The sequence below is a fragment of the Equus quagga genome, chromosome 10 (assembly GCF_021613505.1).
Source record: "Equus quagga isolate Etosha38 chromosome 10, UCLA_HA_Equagga_1.0, whole genome shotgun sequence".
Lineage (NCBI taxonomy): Eukaryota > Metazoa > Chordata > Mammalia > Perissodactyla > Equidae > Equus > Equus quagga.
Window position 1 is genome coordinate 121232413 of NC_060276.1, and position 23877 is coordinate 121256289.

Sequence of the window (23877 nt, forward strand, 5' to 3'; positions counted from 1 at the left end):
CATTACACTTTGCCTCCAACCCGTGCATCGCCCAGCTTGTTGCTTTTGGCACTTTTTCTGAAGAACAGAGATTTTTCTGTTTCATCCAAGCGTATCAGAGCAAGGGATCTTTGAGGAAGAAGTCAAAACAGGGTGAAATTATAGCAGCCCCCCCCTTCTCTTCTCTCTCCAAAAACTTTTTTTCTTTCGCGTGAACCCATTTCTAAAGGACCCGCCTTCCCAGGCCAGCCCCCTGTTAAAATGTTGAGCAGATGACGTTTTGGCTGATAGTTTAGGACCATGTTTTTCTAATGGGGATCTCTGCGAGTCTGATGAAGAGCATGAAGTTACAACAACTATGGCACCTCTTTCTGGAGCATCTTTTACTGCAAGATTTAGGTGGGAAGAAGGGTTGTATAAAAGTGATCATGGGTGGATGGTGGGCAAAATGGCAGAATTGGCGTGAACTAAGGTGAAATTCTTGAGGCTGCCTTCACGCCAAGCGTGTCCTTTTGATTACAGCTCTCATCACAGCTAACTTTACGTCACCTCTAACGCCTGATTCCGCATAATGAGCCCTCGCTGCCTGTTTCTTGAGAATTGGAAGTATTTTGTAGGCTTACGGACAGAGATTTGAGAAATTCCTAGGGCACTTTGCACATGCAGTGGGAGTCCCGCCTCTCGGATTTGTGTTCTCCCTGCGTTTTCCTTCGGGCAGGATCTGTGAATGCTCATTTATTATTTTTTCCACTCGTTAAACTTCTGCTGACATACCTTTCCCATGATATGGTCACGTAATGCCAGCCTCCCGAGAACACAAGTTTAATATTCTCCATAAATGTTTGTAGGTATGCATGACACATTTTCTCCTGGTGGTTAGTGCTCCATTTGTGAACATGGACCTTTCCCCGATGAAATCACACAGCTGAATGTACTCAGGGCTGCCACCCAAGAAAGAGGACTATGACTCCCCCAAACATTGTTGGAGAAAGTGTCTGGCAGTGGAGGAAGGGCTGACGTGGAGTTATTAACTACAGTCTTCACAGTTGGCGAGAGTGGGATGCGTGTCAACGCGCAGGCCTTCACTGCTGAGCCTGGCCTGGGTTGCTGCTCAAGACATGGTAGCTTGTAACTCTAGAAGCACAAATGGCTGAATTGTTGTAGTTATGAGATCTTAATAACCAATGGCTCACAGAGAGACAGCTGTTGCTTTCTCAACACTGTCTCTAGTCATGCCAAAGTGTAAAACTGAGGAACCGAAATGTCATTTAAGGAAAAAAAGGGGTTTGATGCCATCTCACACACAGCCGCGTTTACATTTATTTAATATCTTCCGTTTTTCCGATTAACCTACCTCTTCTTCTCCTTCAACTCTCTCAGTAATTTCTACCTTTTTTTGTTGGTGAGGAAGATTAACCCTAAGCTAACATCCATTGCCCATCTTCCTCTCTTTTTGTTTGTTGAGGAGCATTAGCCCTGAGCTAACACTTGTGCCAGTCTTCCTCTACTTTGTATGAGGGATTCCTCCACAACACGGCTGATGAGTGCAGTTGGTCCACACTCGGGATCCCAACCCATGAACCTGGGCCACCTAAGCGGAGCATGTGGAACCTTAACCACTCAGCCACGGGACCGGCCCCCAATTTCTGCTTTTGTACTTTGTATTTCTGTTTTTTAGTTTTTTATATTTTTCTACTCTCCCTTATACTTAATATATTTGCAGAGTTAATATGTATATTATGTATATTGATTTCCTGTGGCCTTCATAATAAATTGTCACAAACATGGTGGCTTAAAAACAGCAGGAATTCATCCTCTCCTGGTCACGGATACCAGATGTCTGGAATCAAAGTGTCGCAGGGCCGCGCTCCCTCCGGAAGCTCCAGGGGAGTGTCCCTCCTGCCTCTTCCAGCTTCTGGGGCTCCAGGTGTCCCTGGGCTGGTGGCCGCCTCCCTCCCGTCTCTGCCTCCATCTTCATGTGGCTTCTCCTCTGTGTCTGCGTCTCCTCTTCTGTTTCTTGTAAGGACACTGTCCTTGGATTTAGGGCCACCTCCTCCAGGACGCCCTCATCTCAGATCCTTCACTTCATCACGTCTGCAAAGACTCTAAAATTTGGTCCCATTCACCAGTTGTGGGGTAAGAAAATGGATACATCTTTTTGGAGGCCACCAATCTACCCACTCTGCTCAATTTTTCTTTAAAAACTTCAGGAATTGATTTGGAATCAACAGGAGAGTTATTTTTGCTCCTTGAGATTTGCAATCATCAGTCAGGGTATCGTTAGAAAACAACATTTTATAAGATATTGCCATTGCTTGTTTCACTGAGAAGATCTAGTTCAAAATAAGCTAATTGGAGGTGGTGCTTTTGGGTTGAGGGTCTTTGCCTTGGACAAAATGAGAAAATATCAAGGATATAACTTGTGCCTAGGGACATGTAAGTAGCTAGTATATAAATTTATTGGTCAACTTCTAGATTTTTCTTGGCCTTTGCAGTTTTAAGTGTATTTCTTCTTTAGCTTAGCTTATTTCAGATTTCTTTTTCATTGTCTAGACATTAGAAAAGATAAGTCTGTTGACATTCTGTACCAGGAATATAATATTTACTTCTGGTGACTATGCCACAGACAGCAAGCAAATGGGCATGGCCATGTGCCAATAAAACTTTATTTACAAAAACAACCTGGGGGCCAAATCCTGGGCTAAACCTTTGTGCTAAGGTCTAAGCTGGAAACCAGTCTTGGTGTCACCTCCCTAAGTGTGACTTAGGTGAAGAATGCAAAGAAGTTCACTCGCGATCTAGTGCAGGTGACATTTGATGTTGTGCAAGCAACCACGAGAGTTGGTCAGAGGGTCTCGTGGTCCTTGCCTCCTCCCTGCTGGACCTTCCTGTGCGTTGGGCTGCGGCTCTTCCTGCTTTTCTTCTTAAGACCATCCCTTCACAGTGGGCTCCAAGACATCCGTGACTCCAGCCTGGGAGGAAAGTAGGGGTGTGAAATAAACTGATCTGCCTGTGTCTAGCAGAGATAGTCATCGTTACGAAGTAGGGGTTTTTCCATACTTGCTCTCCACTAAAAAGGGATGTTTATTCTTCCGACAGGTTTCCTCCATTTTTTGATGACAACCCATTTGGCATTTATCAAAAAATTCTTGCAGGCAAAATCGATTTCCCGAGACATTTGGATTTCAGTGTAAAGTAAGTAAAACATTTCCTTCCTCATTGGGTCTATTTATTTTTAAGCCATCTGAAAATCTCGGTCAGAGCATCTGCTGAGCTGTGTCTGTCCACGGGCTGTGCTCAAGTTCTTTGGGATAGTCATCTTTTCCACAAAAAGGGGAAAGGTTTTCGTTTTCTGTTTTGATGATTCTTTACTTTTTAATGACTTGTGGTCATAGTTGATGCCTTTGGAGATAAGTGATATTCACAATTAGCAAATAAAGGCATGTGTTACCGTATTCAGTGAGACAGCCGCTGTGGAGTTTGACAAGAAGGATCGGCTCCCCCTCCTCCTGCAAGTTTTGCAGTGGGCAGAAGTGTTGATGGGTTTAGCAGAATTCATCTTTTCTGCTTAAACTATTCTCATTCTTCAAGTCCTTTTTCATGCTAAACTGTTGAGTGATGAGCATGTTACTTCAGGAACTTTTGCATTGCTTCAATATTCATAACCTTGGGTTTGCATTTCTTTAAATTTGAGGCAATAGGGGGAAAAAAACTAAGTTAAAAAATATAGGAATGTTTTTGGTTTTCCAGATACTTTTGTCGATCTGGTCACCTTTTAGCCATTTTGCACCGTAAGGAGTCCAGACTTCTAGTTGTTTCAGTGTATTTCCCAGATGAGTTCATTGGATCACAAAAATCAAGTTAAATGCATTTAATTGAGAATTGAAATTTTCTCTTTTTCTTTGCAAATTTTTTAAAAGTATCCTGTGGAAATTGGTTCAGGGAAAACTTATTTCATGACAACGGATCAGTTACTGGGGCCACTGGCTTTTTCCAGTTGTGTTTCTTAGTGCTGAATGCCCCCTAACCAGATGGTCTCAGTCCCAATGGAAGACGGTATTTCTCTTGGCTTCTGTTGTGTTTGACACGCAGGTTTTCAAAGATTTTAGCAAGAAAAGGAGGCTCCATTTAAAAAATAAGTCATCTAGAAGGGGCACCTTATGCAGCGAATGTTAAGATACAGCACTCAAAAGTTTATTTCCTCCTGCATCAGCCCTGATGCCCTAGGGGTTAAAGTTCGGTGTGCTCCACTTTGGTGACCTGCGTTCATTTCCCACGTGTGGAACCACACCGGTAGTCTGTCAGTAGGAATGCTGTGGTGGCGGCCCACATAGAAGAACTAGAAAGACATACAACTAGAATATACAACTGTGTACTGGGACTTTGGGGAGGAAAAGAAAAAAAAAAGGAGAGGAAGGTTGGCAACAGATGTTAGGTCAGGGTGAATGTTTCTCAGCATTGGCAGATCTGTCGCTTGATGGTCACCTAAGACCACCTGGAATTCTGGGTAAATCTACAGGGTATGAACGTCTATTGTTCCTGGCACAGATGCCTGTTGGTGGAACCCACTCTGTGGTGGGAGTGACTTAGGTGTTGCCCTTAATGCACTTGCCTCAGGGGAAATAAGCATGAACTGTCTCATGCATTCTCGAAGTTAGCCTCTTTGTTCTGTAGACTCCTAAAGGCCTTGGGCAATTCCAAAGCTCATTGGATTTATGCCCCCTTTTCTCAGGAGAAATAACTTAAACCCTTCCAAGAGCAGTTTCCCCAGAGAAAGGACGACCTATAACATCTTAGGTCATTTTTTCAGTCATTGATGGGAAGGGCATGGAGCAGTCATATTAATATACTGAGTAGCTTTCCAATGTTTTATGGAAAAGAAGATATTATAGAAATAAAACACAGAAGCTTATATTAAGTCTGGTCTGCGGCCACCTCCCTCACTTCTTCTCATCGTTTATCTTTATTATGAAGCGAGAACCAGCAGTGGCCACTCTGGAATCCTTTGGTCTGAAGACCTCCTCATCTGAGGAGCTCTGGGCCCTTTCCTCCTGCCCTGGGACCCCCATATTCCCATTGTGGGGGCTCAGCCAGAGCAGAAAATCTCCGACTCTTTGATGCAGTTGATGATTGCCAGCGGTGGTTGAGTAAAACGTCCCTTCTTCCCATTATTGGCCAGATCTTAACAAGTTGACTGAGTAGCGGGACCCTCATGAGTCATTTCGTATCCAGATTCCTGTCATTGGGTGGCTGTGATGGTAGAATGTTGCCTCTCAATTTCTGGATTCACACAACCTCACCATTTGACCATGTCAACTTGTTGTGTTGGAACATTTCTCTTTGGAAAGAGACTAAGATTCCTTATAGGAATATATGTAATTGAAAAGGAAGAAAAAAGCTTTGGGGCTTGTTGCCAGCTTGGTAGAACTAGTATTTACAACTGTTTCTGCTTGTCTGAAAGTGTCTGATCAAGAGAAGCCAGCCAGCACCAGGATAGTAAATAAGATTTAGAATTTCGGCTGACGTGAATCAAGGGGTTGCCAGCAGACACAGAGCCCGTCCCAGCGTGGGGGCCCCCTCTCACAGTCCCAGAGTTCCTGGGTGGCTCTGCCATATTCAGTGGTCCCTTTTCATCTGTACTTTGTGCTTTCAGGACCAAGCTGCTTTGTGAGGGTTTGATTTTGTGTTTTAAATAAACCTTTGTTCTATAGTCCCAGTACAGGAAACTTCAAATGTGTGCACTCCTGGGTAGATAATAGGGAAAAAAAAGAAAATACACGTTTATTTGGGGTTGTTTTGGGAGGGTGATGTTGGACGACCTCGTTTTATTTTTTTGGTATGTGAAAATAATGAAGGAGAAACTCAGCAAGTCCTGGAAAGATATCTAAGTTTTCGGTGCCCATGTATTTCTCTGCCCTGCTCGAGAGTCTCTGAGCCTCCGGTGAGCCGGTGTTCCCTCTTGGATTTTCACTTAAAGACAGAGACGCTGGCCAGTCTGCAAGCTCTCCCCTCCTTCTTCAGGATGCGCAGTGTTGGGAAAGTCTGTGGTCACAGCTGTTCCTTGCCGAAGTTTGAGATCAGTAGGAACCTGGTTGATTCACAGTCTAGGCGTGAGGGACCTTGGGTCCCTGCACCCTCAGATATGCCTCCCTGGGCTCAGGATGTCCACTGACTCATTGAGCTTCCCAGCTGGTCACCGAGCCCACGGCGTGGACTGAGTCTGGGTTTGTTCTCCTCATCCCGGGACATAGTTTACATCAGGAAAGCTTAGATGCTTAAAGCTGGGTCACGGGTTGTTGACGGTCCCGGGGGACGTCCATATACACTTGAAATGCCTGGACATTATCATACATAATAGAGTTTATGTGTTGTATATAAACACACATCCCCGCACATTATACTTTTTGCTCCCTTTAACGTCTACTCTTAGAGCTAGCCTATCTTCTGGAGGTCTTAAAACTCATCTCAAACTTCCCATCCTGGTCGGACCTCCTTGCTGTATTCTGACACGCTCCATTATTTGGGAGGAATATCTACGTGAACCAGCAGACTTTAAAAGACTCACAATAATTTGTGCACTGATGGGGAAGCGAGCCTTCTAAAACAAGAATCTCATAAATAAGTATACCCCCCAGGGCAGAGCGAGACTGGTTATTTTGGTAAAAGCAGACGTTGTCTTTTTGGCAGGAACAGTCTGACAGGTATATTTCAAGTTAAGTGGCACAATCCTCGGCGGGTGGGTGAGGGGGCCACATATTTCTCTTGCTTGTATTCAAAGGCCTTTTTCAGTATAAAGATTCAGTCATCCTTTTCCCCTTAGCGCCGACCCTGTGTGTGCACAACCCAGCGTTGCATAAATTATTTGCGAACCGATAACGGTAAGAATCGAGTGCTAGGAAACGTTTAGCCAAAATGAAAATTGAACCGCTGGCCAGATGCATATGTAGTGGGTAGGTTTTACTGCTGTTGACATGCTGTCTTTGCCCGCTCCGTATCAACATGTTTTTGTCTCCTTCCCCCATACAGAGACCTCGTTAGGAAGCTGCTTGTTGTTGACAGAACAAGACGACTGGGAAACATGAAGGTCAGTGGTGGTGTCCGTATATAGTAAGTGGTATCCATTATAAGCTCCTGTCATCTGACACCACAAATTTACAGTTACCAACAAAGGCATGCGTGTTTAATCATTGGCCAAATTTCACATCTGGGTTTCTGGGCTTGCAGAATCAAACTGGGTCTGCATCTAAATCCCCTCTCCTCTTCTCTCCAAAAAAAGCACGTGACTCCACAGAGATTTATCAGTTATTATTTTGTTTATTTTATTTTTTTAAGTGGCATTATTGGGATATAACTCACATACCACACAGTTTACCCATTTAAATTGTACAGTCTGGTGGCTTTTAATATATTTACAAATAGAGTTGTGCAATCATCACCACAGTCAATTTTGAAGAACATTTTCATGACCAGAAAGATCCCTCATACCCTTACGCTGTCGCTCCCCTATCTTTCTGTCGCTTCTTGCCCTAAGCAGCCACTAATCCACTTTCCATCTCTATAGATTTCCCTATTCTGGGCCTTCATATACATGAATCGTATGATCTGTGACTTTTTTACGTCTGACTTCTTTTCATTCAGCATGATGTTTTCAAGGTTCATCCGTGTTGTAGCATGTGTCAGTACTCCATTCCTTTTCATGGCTGAGTAATATTCCCTTATGGGAATAATATGGATGGACCACATCTTGTTTACCGTTATCTGTTGATGGACATTTGAGTGGTTTCCACGTTTTGGCTCTCATGAAGAGTGCTGCTATAAACACGGTGTACACGTTTGTGTGTGAATTAATCATTATTTTAGAAGTTGTACATCATGTATGATTTTTACAAACTTTTCACGTGAAGGGAAATATTTTTAAGGGACTGACTGTCGCATAAATGGTATGATATCTTAGACACACGTTTCGGTTCTGTTTTGGCATCACTGAATTTGAGAGAATCTGTGGGCATCTGTAGTCTTTTTTTTTTTTTTTTAAAGATTGGCACATGAGCTAACATCTGTTGTCAATCTTTTCTTTTTTTTTCCTCCTTCTTCTCCCCAAATCCCCCCAGTACATAGTCGTATATTCTAGTTGTGGGTCCTTCTAGTTGTAGGATGTGGGACGCTGCCTCAGCGTGGTTTGATGAGTGGTGCCATGTCCGTGCCCTGGATCCGAACTGGCAAAACCCTGGGCCGCCAAAGCGGAGCACATGAACTTAACCACTCGGCCACAGGGCTGGCCCCGCGGTTGTAGTCTTGAGAGACACAGTAGACCCATGGACGAGAGTTGATCCCCACAGACCTCTTGAGCCCCTCTCTTTATGTGGGTATATTTGTTTCCTGTGACTGCTGTACCAAAGTACCACAAACTGAGAGATTAAAACCATAGAAATCTATCCTGTCCCCTAGTCCTGGAGACCAGGAGTCTGAGATGAAGGTGTCGCAGGGCCGTGTTCCCTCTGGAGGCTCCAGGGGATGGTCCCTCCTGCCTCTTCCAGTGTCTGGGGCTCCAGGGTCCCCGGGCTGGTGGCTGCCTCCCTCCCGTCTCTGCCTCCATCCTCACGTGGCTGCTCCTCTGTGTCTGCGTCTCTCCTCTTCTGTCTCTGATGAAGACATCTGTCATTGCATTGGGAGCCTAACCCAATGACTTCATCTTAACTTGATTACATCTGCAAAGACTCTATGTGCAAGTAAAGTCACATTCACAGCTCCCGGGCGTTAGGACTTGAGCATGTCTTTTGGGAGGGGCACAGTTCAGTCCATAACAGTGGCCAGATTTGTCCTTCATGTTATTCATGGATTCGGACTAAGATCTTCAAGTCTCTAAGCTGGGGATTAAAAGCTAACTTATTGGCCATTCCTGGGGAAAGAAACAAATCTGTGATATGGATTGGCTGTTCATCCAAGGTTTCTGACATTTTAGGACAAATAGTACGAAAATTATTTGCTAGACTCAGAGGTAGGGTTCAGGATAGTACCTTGCTGGCATCGTTTGCCATTTCTTTTTTTTCCATTGCACGGTTAGAAATGGTATCATCAATGGGAGCCATTGTAGTGAATCTGTAACTTGAGGAACCAGGAACCCAGCAACATCATATTGCGATGCGATGTCAGAGTGTGCGTGATAAAGGCTGTGGAATCATAGCACGGGGGCGCCTCCAAGCTCAGAAGCTCCCAGCCCACTTTCCTCACCTTATTTTTTTTAATGGGCGTTATGTTTCAGAAGAGGTTGAGATTTGGAGAAAAACTGAGAAGATAGTACAGAGAGCTCCCATATGCTCACACCCAGTTTCCCTTATTATGCACATCTTGAGTGTGGTACCTCTGGCACACTTCATGAACCAGTGTGTACATGTCATTATTAACTGAAGTCCACACTTTATTTCCATGTCCTTAGGTTTTCTTTCCAAGAATCGCATCCCATGCCCCACATTGCATTTAACCATCCTGTCTCTGTAGGTTCCTCTCGGCCGTGGCAGTTTTTCAGAGTTTCCATGTTTCTGAGGCCCTCGATAGTTTGAGGACTGGTCAGTTATTTTGGAGAATTCCACTCTTTTGGGATTTGTCAAATGTTTATCTCATGATTAGCCTGGGATTATGGGATTTTGGAAAGACTCTTCCTCCCCTCCCCCTCAAATGAGGAACCCAAAGTCCATAAATTATATTTTCTCTGCTTCTCTCAGCTCCTACAATTTTATGTCATCACTCAGTTGTGTTACTTGCATTTTTTTCAATACTGCCTTTGTTTAAATTTGTTTCTCCAAGGAGGACACTACCATCCCTCTTTCTATTAAGATATCATTGACATATGACATTGTATTAGTGTCAGGTGCACAACATAATGGTTCGACACATAATGATTTGTGTTTATTTCCTAGAAGGAACAAAGGAAATCATTATTTCTTTCAAGTGGACGTTCTGCTAAAAACTTAACGGCAGGATGTTCTGTGTGCCAAAACCTCTTTTTGAGCCCAACATTCGTTTTAGGCTTAATGCTCACCCGATCCACTTTTATGTGTCGGCTTCCAATAGAGGACATCGTAAAAATGAAGCTCTGTTGACATTTAAGTGTTGCGTGCTTCATTTATCACACACAACCAGAACCAAAGTACAGAAGGCTGGCTCGCCTGTAACCTGCTCCCAGCCAGCAGCCCTCTATTGTCTTTAGATACCTGTACCCCTGAGGAGCGAGCCAGTCCATGTAGAGAAGTTTGGATTTGTGGAGAAGGATGCTCAGGACTAGGGCATTGGGTGCCCCCGGGCTTTCATCTGAGCCTGTCCATCCAGGGACGTGGTCTGGGCTTGTCCTCACCACAGCTCTTCGTGTGGGTGGATGAGTCTGGTTTTAACGCCACGGACGTGCAGCAAGAAGCAGGGACCTTTGTCAGGTCTTCAGGGACAACGCAGATGACCTGCATGTAGTGACCACTCTAGGTATCCTGGGATGAGGAAGAACAAGCTTTTCTGGTCAATGGAATCTGGAAACAACACTCACAAACATGCAAGCTAGGACTTAGGGTATGGATTGGGCTTCCTGAGGTGGAGATTGGCTGGAAGAGGCTGAAGAAACTGCCCAATTAAAGTGAAAATGTGTTCCTGAGTTGTAAGTGGTAGGGCAGGTCCAGCAAAGGGGTCATTGTTCTTTCGCCAAGGCTCACCATCTTTCCCTTCTGTGCTGTGTCGCTGTCCTTGGGCAGGGTGTCTCCCTGCATTCTGGGTGGTGGTTGGAGCTTCCTGTTTGCACGCATCCCCATCGTTGGCTTTTGCCATCAATTCTCTCACCTCTCTATGAAAAAGGGTCTGTTGTTTATAGTGGAGAGCCCAAGGGCCTTATGTTGGCATTCAGCAGCCTCTCCATCCTACATTTCTCACCTTGCATTTCACTGGATTCATGATACACTCTCAACACCAGCCTTGATTGGTTAGTAACCCCTCCAGATACCTTTCATGGTCACAGCTTGCTGTTTTTCTCCTCTTGGTGCTTCTTCATTTGGAGTGTTTCTCCTTCTCCTTCTGAAGCGTACCCATTGTGTTTAACTCTTTCATCCTCATGAACATTGCTCTGTCCTCCACACTTGGAAAATTTCTAACACTTTCTCTTACACTTCCTCTTGTATTAGTTGAATCTGTCTATCTTCTGTCTGTGTATCATCTGTCTGTCTATCCATCCATCTATGTATCTATGTATCATCTATCCATCTATCTATCCACATACCAACCATCCAACCATCCTTTCATACATCTTTCTCTATCATCTCTCTCTCTATCTTCACCCTATCCATCCAACCATTCTTCCATCCGTCCATCTCCATCATCCATCTTTCTATCTATCTATCTATCATCTATCTATCTATCTATGCATCCTATATAGATAATCTAGGTATTTGGCTATCACGATACCTTAGTATCCATACTAGAGTTTGATCTGTTTTAGAGTAAACTTGAAGTCTTATTTGCCTTCTCTCAGCATTCCTCAAAGTAATGCTCAACAGATATTTGTTGTTCAACTTAGATGTAGTTGAAAAATATATTTTTCCATTAGAAAAAGAAAAAGTTGTCAAAATAATACAATTGGAAAAAAGTAAAAAAAAATATGGCATCATTATTTTTTCTCTTTTGGAGTTATGACAACTGTTAATTTTTTTTTTTGAAGACAAAAAATTTACAACTTTAAAAAATATGAATTGATACACTTCCATAAATTCAGATGCACTGGCTCTTATATCACAGAGGTCACATGTTTCTGTCTTCTACTTTCCCTCACATTTAATTGGTTACAAAAAAATTGCTACAAGCACAATAAAAAGGGAGAAGTATGCAGTTGAAGGCTGAAAACTTGGGAGGAATTTTCAGAGGTCATGATGGTAGTGATGTCTGCCAGCTAGCCATTGGCGCCAACACTTGAGAGTGAAGTAGACACACCTTACTACACATTGTGAATCGGAAAGTAATGTTGGGTGGTGGTGAAGATCTCTGAAGTTGGACTTCCTCAGTTTGAGTCCTAGTCATGTGATTTATTTGCTGGGCAATACTGAGCAAATCACATCATTTAGCGGACCTCAGTTTCTATGTCTGTAAGATGAGGGTAATAAATATCAAAGAAAATTGTCAAGATGGAAACAGGTAACAAACTCGGGAATCGCTGTGCATCTGTCTGATTTTATGCCTAGGATCTGAACCATAATTATACTTTGCTTTTTGGTCCAGAGTAGTGTGCACATGAGCGTAATGATTGGATTTGTTTCTACGATGAAGGAAGGCAAACAAAACACAAACAACCTCATTTAGAGATTTTCCTAATAGCTCACACACCAGGGACAATTACTCAAAACACAGCAAGCTAATTTTTTTTGTTTGTTTCTACACTAAAAAATGTAGTGATTCTTTGGAATATATTTTCTCCCGTCCTGTCAAAATTCTGTACACTGATGATGCATGTTTCTCTTGAAGAATGGAGCAGATGATGTGAAGCGACATCGGTGGTTCCGAACTGTGGACTGGGAGGCTGTGCCCCAAAGGAAACTGAAGGTACAACATACATCAACGGGCAACTCTTAACTAACCCGGCATCCTTGTGCTCTCCTTCTCTGGGGACAGATTCTGACTCTGTGACTGTGCTGGATGCATAATTTATACAATACACCTGATCATCTCAAATTATTAATGAGCCAAGTTCCCTATTTAGCGGATGTCTTAGCGCTAAAGAGGCACCTGGATGGGGCTTTTGTGGTCGGACTTTTTGAGACCTGGCTCCAGCCCTCACTAGCTCTAGGACCATGATGAGTCTCATTCCCCTCCTCTCTAACAGGGGATGGCACGTGGAATAACACAGGTAGGGCATGTGTCCAGCACTTACGGATATTGCACAGTGATGGCATTCGATTAGATGGAGAATATTCTGTGGCTCATCTTTCTTTGAACTGAATATGTTTTTGACAGGAGTCCTCAATAGCTGTGTTCTCAACTGTGCCCTTCATAGTTGATGGACAGACTTTAAAAATGCTGCTACCTGGGCTCCTGCCCAGACTGTAGGGGTCAACCCAGACCTCTGATGTCAATGACTTGCTTTTAACGTCCAAGTATTTTATTGTATTAACTTATTTTAAAAAAATTGAATAGGTCATATATTTGCATTGTTCAAAAGCCAAATCAATATTAAAAGACATGCATTGCCAAGTCTCACTGTCTTGTGGTCTGTCCCTTCCCAGCCGCTTATAAGTACCCATGTTTATTAGATTTTTCTGTGTATCCTTCCAGAGTTTCTTTAGGCTGATATAAACCCGTATGGATATACATAGTCTTGTCTTTTCCCCATTGTTACACAAAACCTAGTGTCATACATGCAATATTCCAGTCTTGCTTTTTTCGCTTCACAGTACAACCTGGAGATCTTTCCACATACCTGGATAGCTCTCTTATTCTTTGTAAATGACATGATAATTCCTTTGTGTGTTGTTTCCAATCTTCTACTGCAAAGAATAATCTTGTCCATTCCATTTGTGTGAAAATGAATTTCCAGAAATGAGCCCATTGGTCAAAATAGAGGCATTTGAAATTTTGGTAATGGTGCCACATACTCCTCCTTAGAAATGGCATATTTTTGCAATTCCGGGGGAAATGTTTTGAGAAAGCCTCTTTCCCCACAGCCTCAAGAGCAGTGAGCTGTGCAACTTTTGCCTTTTTGCCAAAATGATGGTCAAGAAAAGGTGTCTCTGTGTAATTTCATTTTCATAACTTTATAAGTTTGCCAGGGGATCACAGCATGCAGCCAAGATTGAGACACTGCATGAGAGCCATTACTGAGCCAGAAGTTTCCTGAAGGCCAGGATCGTGCCCCTTCTGTTCACTCACGGTGCCTGGTTTATAGAAATAGCTCATTTATTGGGTGGAGGCATAAAGACAAAAGGAAATGACGCTATTCAAGTTACTCTTTGATTTTTTTAAAAAATTATTTTGTTGGAGTCATATTGGTTTATAGCATTGTATAATTTCAGGTGTACATTATTTTTTTATTTTTTGTGAGGAAGATTTGCCCTGAGCTAACATCCATTGCCAATCTTCCTCTTTTTTCACCTACCCAAAGCCCCAGTACATAGTTGTGTATCCTAGTTGTACATCCTTCTCATTCTTCTATGTGAGACGCTGCCACAGCATGGCTTGATGAGCAATGTGTAGGTCTGCACCCAGGATCTGAACTGGTGAATCCTGGGCCACTGAAGTGGACCACGTGAACTTAACCACTACACCCCTGCGCTGCCCCTCAACTGTACGTTATTATATATCAGCTTCTGTATAGGCTGCATCGTACTCACCACCAATAGTCTAGTTTCTTTTATTTTTTTTTTTAACATATAAGATTTATGTGAACTTTACTATTTTTGTTATTTTTAGGAAGATTAGCCCTGAGCTAACATCTGTTGCCAATCTTCTCCCCTTTTTTTCCCCTCCCCAAAGCTCCCCAGTACATTGTTGTATATTCTAGTTGTAGGTCTTTCTGGTTGTGCTATGTGGGACGCCACCTCAGCATGGCTTGATGAGCAGTGCCATGTCTGCACCCAGGATTGGAACGGCGAACCCTGGGTCCCCGAAGTGGAGTGCGTGCACTTAAGCGCTCAGTCCTGGGGCCAGCCCCACCGATAGTTCTAGTTTTTCTCTGTCTCCGTCTACATGTGCCCCTAACCCTTTTGTCCATCCCCCATATGATTTTTTTAAATCTTTATAAACCTTTATAGTCTTTCACGGAACCAACACAGGATATATTCACATGCGGGTTGGACCATTCTGTAATGGAAGTTGTCCTGCGTGGGTATCAAGTACACACTTTACTGTGTCGACTTCATGGCGTGATATTTCTAAGTCACCTCGGAATGTGACAGCCTTCACCTGAAGTTCTGTCTTGTTTCTGAGACTTGACGTTCCTCCTGACCACTCAATACAGTTTGTGCTTTGATGTACAGACTGTAATTGCTGATGGAGCGTATCACATAGCAGTGACAAGAAGGTTTTCTTTTTTTTAACATAGGATACTTCTCATTAAACTTGACCTGTTTCTATGTCAATACAGAAATTAAAATACTCCTTGTGGAATCCACTTACGTGCTGGTTCTCTGTCAGGATGCTCTAGCTGCATCTACTTTGCTGTGGTCTCTTAGAAAGCACAGGGCTTTGAGACAGATTTGGGACAAATCTAGGTCTTCATCCTGGACTGGACTTGAAGATTCTAACAGCACTGAGCCTCAAGTCACTTGTGAAACATCCAGGTTTTTATCAGTCCTGCAGGGCTGGCGAGATGGGTGGTGCTCACCACACACGTTGCAGGCTCTCAACAAAACATAATGGTTTCATAGGAATAGAGAAAACTAGTTGCTATCTGCCTGCATTACAGAATCTTTGAATTGGATGTGGGTAGGGCAATAATCTGTCCAGGAGTCAGCAACGTACAACCTGTGGGCCAAATCCAGCCCCACTTGTTTTTATAAATAAAGTTTTGTTGGCGACACCCATTCATTGATGTATTTTCTATGGCTGCTTTCCCCCTACAGTCACAGCGTGTTGCACTGTTGAATTCTCAGTCACAACAGAAATTGTACAGCCCACAAAACCAAAAATATTTACTTACAGGAAAAGTTCTCTGACCCCCTTCTCAGTCCTCGTGGCCTCATTTTATTGATGCAGGATTGAATCTTGGCATCAGTGATAAAAGCTGAATCTGGTTCTCTTTCCATCTTTCTGGAATTTTCCAAAGTCTAGACGCTGGACCAGCCACATCAGAATTGGTCAGCTTGGTGCAGGCCTGGGAATCTGCATTTAACAAACAATCCATGTGGTTCTGCATTTTAGAATTTCAGAAGCAAGTCCTGGGTACCTTCTTCTTCTCTTAATTCCTCATACTACATGAACATTCCTTAGACTGATGGTTGATCCCTCGTTTGCAATATCTTAGTTCCAGGTTTTCCATGTTTTTTATTTTTTTAATCATTTCCATTTTTATGTGAAGTAGAGGGATGTACGTATCATCCAGGTGTGCCCTGTTACTTTCTCACTATGCCTTCTTGTCTCGTCTGATCCCGTAGCCCCCCATCGTGCCCAAAGTATGTGGTGAGGGCGATACCTCCAACTTCGAAGCTTATCCCGAGAATGACTGGAACACAGCTCCTCCGGTGTCGCCGAAAGATTTGGAAGTCTTCAAGAATTTCTGAGGACAGGGATCCACATCCGGAAGGTATATTTTTATTCTTAGTAATTGAAAATCAGCGAGGTTGACAGGACCTCGTGTCAAGGGGATATTGCGTTGACCAAGTGGGGCTTCCCTCACCCGTTTGGACACAAGCGATGGAGCAGACAGTCCTTCCTTCCACGTGTCAGTCTAATAAACCCCCCAGAGTGTGTTAGTCGAGGTGTGCACTGTAGCCCAGCAGCATCAGATCAGCTCCAGCATCTCAGTCCCCAAACAGATCCCCAGGGACAGAATCTATGTCTAGAGATTTGTATGTGCCTAAGCATTGGAGAGAGACACTTTGTTTGGGTAGGAAACCCTGAGTTCTTGCGTTCCAGAACCCCCAAGTTCCAGACTAGCTCCCTTACAACACTTACCAAGTGTTTTCAAAAGGGTTTTGGGTCTCTTTTTGGTAAAAAGTAACCATACCGGAGAATGCCTCGTGAAATTTGCTAAGCTTAATTTGAGATGTAAAACAAGTGATTTTGAGTAGTCTGTTATTTTTTGAACCTTTTGAAGACCTGTGACTCTGACTATAGAGTCTGTGACTCTGTGACTTTGAAGGTCTAGTTTTTTTTTAATATGGGTAGTTAAGCTCTTTCAGGTACTCCCCCATTCTAAATCACTTGGTTACAGATATTGCCAGTGAGATGTCTACTCCTTGATATATCTTGTTTTTCCCATTTTTATTTCCCTGATGGCACTTACGAGGAGGGGGAAAATAATTGTCTCGTCAACACCATTGGCAATGGGACACCGTTGCTGAGATCTGGGAGGGAGGAATTCACGGCACAGGGGAAGCCGCCACTCTCTGCTGCCATTTCCATGGAAACACTGAGAGGAAAACTGGATGAAATTAAAATGATTGAGGAAAAACGTAATAGAGAAATAGTTGGCTGTATCCATGAGAAAGTATCATGTCTGCTTGGCGCATTTTAATCTTTCAACACACAATGATCGCTTTCATGATGGTGACCAGTTTTCTTAAAATGAGGAGTGTCTTCAGCTGTTCCGGCTTCTGCAGAGCTCCTGAATTCCACTTATGGGTATTAAAAATCATAAGGTGTTCCTCAATCTGTTCACTTTTTTTTTTTTCTGGTCTAATCAGTTGCTTCAGTTTTGTCAGATTTGCCCATAACATTTTATGAATTATTTTTGTCCAGTCATTTAGATGATTAAAAGACTTGTTTTGTCTTCTCGTGAACAACACTTTCTTGGTAAGCCAGAAGAAGAGAGCCTTTTTCTAATAGAGGTAGTGTGGAATTATTTAACAAAGAGCTGCCATCCAGTGCATTTTGTCTTATCCTCAGTGAATAATATTTTTTACAAAAAACTGCCCAAGCTATCCTGTAAGGAGATTCCACAGATACAAATAACCTTTCTCGCAGCAGTGTTATATTCTTGGGAATGTGTATTTCAATAGGATTTTTCCTAGTGGAGTCATTTTTAATGTATTTTGGCCAATGGCGGGGGCACTGTTTGAATGATATTCTTGATGAAGCCTTGGAAATCAAGAGATCATTTCATGACCACGTTGCTTTCTATTTTTTCATGTGATTTGGATTTTGCGCCCATCTTCGAAAAACCAGGCACCTTACTATTTTCGCCTATCTCAGTCATTTTGCTGACAGTAATTTGCACGTGAAGTGGAAAAACGGTGTGGCATTTTCAGCCAAGGATGATTAGGTGTGATGCTCTTGGGTAAGAAGATATTTTGTCGTGATGCAAAATCTTCTCCCATAGATGAGACACCAGTTCAGCTTAGTTCCGGCCCTCCAGAGCAAACTGTGGACTGTGTGACTCAAAGACGTTCACCTGTGAGTGACCCTGAGTGACCCTGTGTGCTTTTCAGCAGGTGGAGGAGGGCGCTAGACAACTGGCAGGGGAAACTCAGCTTACTCTGCGTCATAATAAAGCCTTTGTCTAGCGTAGTTCCACGGCGGCGAAGCACATTGAGCCGAGGATCCAGTCTTCCTGGACAATTAATCTCCCTTCTTCCCATGAATGAGGATGGACAATTCTGTGGAGGACGACATCACCTAACGTTTGAAACCCATCTTGAAAATCCTGTTCAGTTTTTTTTATTAGGCATCTCCCCCCACTTAGAATTCAGCCTTGTGGATCTTTGCAAGAAGAATTTCAAAGGAATGTTCGGTTTCTTGTGTGTTATGAGGATGATTACAAAATTTACCCACTTAGCTAGAAACTGACAAACTCCATTGTCTTATTTCGTGCCAGAAACAGGATTTTGAGCCTGCCTGGGATGAGGAACTGCTCATAAGCAGACCTGAAGAAGCGTCTTCTTGATGAGATGAGGACATTTCCACCGTTATCCACGCCCGGATGTATATAAAGAGGTTGGAGAAATTCATGGACCCTGAGTTATTTAAGCAACTGGAAATCTACTGCACAGTAGGAAGTTATGAAAAATTGTTCCGTTGTAGATTTTATGTGACCTTCTAGCGTGTGTTCCTACTGTGATATCTGGGTATTTCTCATAGACTCAACTTTATAAGTTTGATCTGAACGTGCTCCATTAGAACCACAGATTGCGTGTATGTGCGTGTGCAGTTGCGTGTGTAAAAAAGACGATATGACTGGCGCACAGGAATTATGCAGTGATGTAACTGTTCATACTTTGCAGAGCCTGTGGTTTTTATTTTTCAAATTTTTTTTTTCAAGAATCTGTTCTCTTGGGGACGAAATCTAAAAACTATGACCTGTGCATTTTTTTTTTATCATCTTATCTGCATTTTATAGTTATTTGTGAAGAAAATATCTTGTGGTGGTCCACATCCAATATCTTTAGTGCTTCCTATCTGGTCACTTTAGGTCTTGAAACTGGAAGGAGAGGGCAGGAGATGTGGGTTTGAATTTTAATCCAAGACGAGCCAATGACTATAAAAGTTGTTCAAGGAAAGAAATGCATTCAGGAAATTTTCTGTATTGCATTCAAAAATTTTGTACTCTGGAGAGAGGTGGCTACCTATTAAAATTCCAGTTTGAATATCATGAACAAAATACACCTCCCAAAGCTGACAAATGACTTTCTATACCGGCTCAGTCCCACGGACTACCTTCATGCAAACGTTTTCTTTTACCTTTCGTTTTGGGAAAAGTAAGAAACAAATGCTCTCTAGGACGTAAGCATGCAGATTGTTTCTGCTTAGTTTCATTTCTCCTTGTAAAGGGTCAGCCTGAGTCCATCTCACACACTCTCGTCTCGTAAATCGGGTGGGCTTCTGCAGAATTATCAGTGGGTGAGATTTTTTTTTGTTTTTGGACCTGATCATGAAGATACTCTGAAGAGTACTCTGCATCATATTCCCCTAAGGACTGACTTAATGAAAGCCAGATGTGGAGTGGGCCACGAGGAGTATATTGCTAAATAACGGGACTTCCCAGAAACAGGGCGTGGATAGAGGTCCTTGGAGTCTGTGCTGCCCAGAATTCACTTCCTTCTCTCTTATGCTTCTCCTTCCTGGTTCTGAACTTGGCTGTAAATATCTCAATGGGCTGCCATTCTCTGTTGATTCTGTCTCAGCTCGAAAAACAGAGTTGCACGAATCTGTTGTGTTTCTGGTCATAGGGCTCATCCATGACCTCCCCGTGGAGGTCTGTGCATTTAAGTAGATTCTAGAGTCTTCAGGGGTACGCCTTCACAGACCTCCAAGATCACCCCCTCAACCTCCTTTTTCCCTCATGCTCTTCCCAGAAAGGTCCAGCTCCTTCAGCAGCCAGGATGGGGGCAGAGTCTGACCTGGGGGTATGCTGGGGAGAATGGGTGCAGGGAGAAGGAAGACTAGGTGCCTCTCAGCCTCTGCAGCTCTGCTTTTCTTGAGTCACCTGGCAGGTTCTTACCCTCCGATGTGGTTTTTCCATGCCGTGTCCAGGAAGACATTTCTTCCCATAGTGCTTGGCCCCCTTTCTCTTCTGCAGGCACAGCTAGGGGTGTGGAGAGCTGCCGTTTGGCAAAGTCATACATTTTTTTTTAAGTAGCAAAATGTCAAAGGAAATGCTCATCAGATTTGGCCAGATTCCACTCACAAATCAGAAGGCAAGGGCTCTGTATATTGAAGGATGAATCAAGAGAATTCACACCTAGGAAAGCTTTAAAAGACAATGAAATGGAAGATGCTAAATATTCCCTTCCCTTCTCATAAGTGCCCTGTTCTTTGAATTAAAATTAAAATCAACTCAGTTGGTGAGAGTGAGTACAAGATTTAGTCAAAAATATACTCTTTACGATGAGTAACTCAATGAAAACTTATTTTCCAAGGGTGCGCTCTGTAAGTGTTCCAACAGAATTGTATTTTCAGTCTGTACTGCTCGGTCACCATCCTGTTGGGATTAAGTGGCTGGCCAAAATGGGCTAAAAATTTAGAGTGCGATTTCTGAATGATTTCATCATTGAACGTTAGAAGGATAAATTGGCAAAGTGACTTTGTGCACTGAGGTATGGACCTAGAAGGAAAAAAACATGTTTCACATCCTCTCACTATAAAGATAAATTATCATTATTGTGGAGGCTTCTGCTTAAAAAAATAAAAAATAAATGAAACACCTTGAATGCAATGAAACATTGTACTTAGACACATGGACCCATATGCATATTTTTAGATTTAATTCTTACTGTCCATAATTTAATATATGAGATGAAAATAGCATCAAGAAAGCCTTGAGATACATTGCCTTAATTTTGAACAAATATGCAGGAAAAACAAATGTTTGAATGCATTGATTACATTAATGTAATCCTTAAAAATGTTGTCATAAGCCATCGGCCATGTAAAACAAAGTAAAAATTAAAAGGAATTCCAAGAATACCTAATGGTGTTAAATTCACCTTGGACGATTGTGCCCATTTCACTATGCAAAGTGGTACATGCCGTGTGTTAACTGCCCATGGCTGGGCTATAAATTAAGTGGTGTGATATAGTGCAAAGACTGGTTTAATCAAAATGAGTCCCAAACACATGAAACAGTCACCACATGTAATTGAAAAATAGTTATTCAGTGGAGACATTCTGAAATTTTCATGTATCTGATCAAATATCATCAGTGTGCAAAGCTTTGAAGAAAGTTCATGGAAATAATCACAAAATTCAGATCTAAAAAATTACAGATTTGTTTTATGCAATTTTGTGTGTTGGCAGTTTTCTTAAATAAGAACACTATTTAAAAAAAATGTTTAGGCAATGCATATTTTGCAAGAAGTAGTATACTGAGGCGGGTCATGTTTTCCTAAGGGGAATGTCACAAGCCTGCTTTGATGTGCGTCTGTAAAGATAAGAAGGAAATAAAATCACCCTGGTCATACAGCATATCATACAATTTGCATTGCTGACTTCCACTTCCTCCATGGCAGAAGTCAGAATCCTGCTCAGCATAAACGTATCTGTTGCAGCAACGGGCAAATCGTGATTTCTGCTGTCAACACAACAGAATATGCAAGAAGCCCCAGCAACAAGATACGCGTGCCCACTTCACGCCATCTCAGTGATTTAAAACTCTGCTTCCTATCTCTGCCTGTGGAGCAGTTCCACATCACCTGTTCATAAGTATCTAGTATGTTTTGTTTCATTCTAGGCATCTATACTTAAAGTCTAACTTGTTACCAATGACAGAATCACCAGTCGTGCTAAACAGTTGAGTTATGTGGGATGCATTTGCCATTTCTACGTTGACCTAAGTTGCCTCTAGATTTTGGACCACTTGAACTGTGAAAATATGGCTCAATGCTGTTAACTAAAGACCCCAGTGCACCATTCTTTAGGCACCAAGGGCTGCTGACCCATGTGAGCACTTCAGGCTGCGTCAGATCCCATTAGGACATCAAAATCCTCACTCCAGCTACTAGTGCAGGAAAAGAATTGGGTGGATTTTTTTTTTCCGGCCAGTTCATTTTGCATCCCCAAATTAACACCATCACAGAAGCCCTTGATTGCTCCAATTGTAGAGATCTGTAGAGACACGTAGATTGTGCTTCTCTCGTTGGTCCATCTCCCTAACGTGTATTTTACACACGTTGGGCAAGTTCCGTGTATTGTACCGTGTGTCCCCGTTTCTGAATAAATCCAGGTTGAGTTGATGATGTCCACTTACCAAAAAACTAAAAGGAAAGCACATGAATAGTTGTGTTAATAATGTATTTGGATAGCTCGTTTGGGGGACGTGTGTGTGCGCGTGTGTGTGTCTTGGTGGAGGTGGGGTGTTTGAGGGTTGTTTTTACCCACCACAACGTCTTCATAGCAAGTGTGCTTTGCACACCCTGTGGGCTTGCATCCAAGGGAACAGTCCTTCATAATAAAGGAGAAATGCTCTGTAACAGTTTGCTATAAATTATTGTGTTTTAAGATATTCTGTTGCGCTTGTGTTTGATCTTCTGTGGTGGACACTTGTTATTTAAGTAAAAGTCATTAAGTGTGTGTTTTACCAGATGGGATTTGAAGCCACTGGACACACAGTCTTCCCTTGTCCTCTGAGACTGTTTCTCAGCTCTGCAGAGCTGTCACAGCTTCCTTCGTTTTTGCGCCGTACTATGGGCAGCCTGGCCCAGTTGCCCACGCACCTCCAGGGCCATGTGACTGCTGTCGGGTGTGTCACAGACACAAGATGGAGTGCCTTTGCAGGTGTGGTGCACCCCTGGGATGGGTCCCTGCGGGGTGATCCCAGCTTCTCATGTGGAAGAAGAAAAAAAGCCTGTTTCTATTCCTGTCAATTCCTTGCACAATGAAAATCACTGTGATTTGTATATATACTCTAGGAAAATTTTACTGCTGTCTAATTTATGTAATAAGACTATTGATTCCAGGTTTGTTTAATAAAACTTTGTATCTTTTAAGAAGTCTGATTCTGGTCTGCTTCTTCTGTCACAGGACAAGCTGTAGGTTTATCTGCATTCATCTAGTCCAAGGGTTGGCAGTCTTTTTCTTTTTTTTAACAATTTCTTTTCTTTTCTTTTTAATTTTTTCATTTTTTTGAAGAAGATTAGCCCTGAGCTAACGTCTGCTGCCACTCCTCCTCTTTTTGCTGAGGACGACTGGCCCTGAGCTAACATCCGTGCCCATCTTCCTCTACTTTCTATGTGGGACGCCTACCACCGCATGGCTTGATGAGCAGTGCTGTGTCCACACCCGGGATCCAAACCGGCGAACCCCGAGCCGCCAAAGTGGAACATGCTCACTTAGCCGCTGCGCCACCGGGCCAGCCCCAACAATTTATTTTCTTATTGAGGTTTAATTGACATGTAACATTATATTAGTTTCAGCTGTACAACGATTGGATATTTGCATACATTATGAAATGATCACCTAAGAACTCTAGTTAACATCTGTTCCCACACATAGTTACAAGTTTTTTTTCTTATGCTGAGAACTTTTAAAGTCTATCCTTTTAGCAACTTCCAAATATATGTAACAGTATTATTGTATCATTTTCTGCAAAGGGGCAGATAGTAAACATTTTCAGCATTAAGGGACACAGTGTCTGTTGCACAGAGTGCAGAAACAGTCCTAGACTGTATGTAAATGAATGGGTGTGGCTGTGTTCCAGTAAAGTTTTATTTATAACAAGAGGTTGGAGGGCCAGATTTGGTCCTCAAAGCATGCTTTGCCAGTTTCTAATCTATTGCCTGAGGGTGA

At 42.7% G+C, this 23877-nt stretch overlaps 1 protein-coding gene across 4 annotated transcripts in view; it reads left to right on the forward strand.

Moving 5' to 3' along the window:
• Window positions 1-23877, forward strand: part of PRKX (protein kinase cAMP-dependent X-linked catalytic subunit) — a 114836-nt gene that overhangs the window by 67575 nt on the left and 23384 nt on the right. Inside the window, exons 5-9 of one of the 4 annotated variants that reach the window (XM_046673048.1) lie at window positions 3079-3174; window positions 7006-7063; window positions 12469-12546; window positions 16092-16240; window positions 18473-23081. In XM_046673048.1, the coding sequence (XP_046529004.1) occupies window positions 3079-3174; window positions 7006-7063; window positions 12469-12546; window positions 16092-16217 (358 nt within the window). In that variant the 3' untranslated portion in view covers window positions 16218-16240; window positions 18473-23081. The other 3 variants (XM_046673049.1, XM_046673050.1, XM_046673051.1) reach the window with 3 other exon arrangements.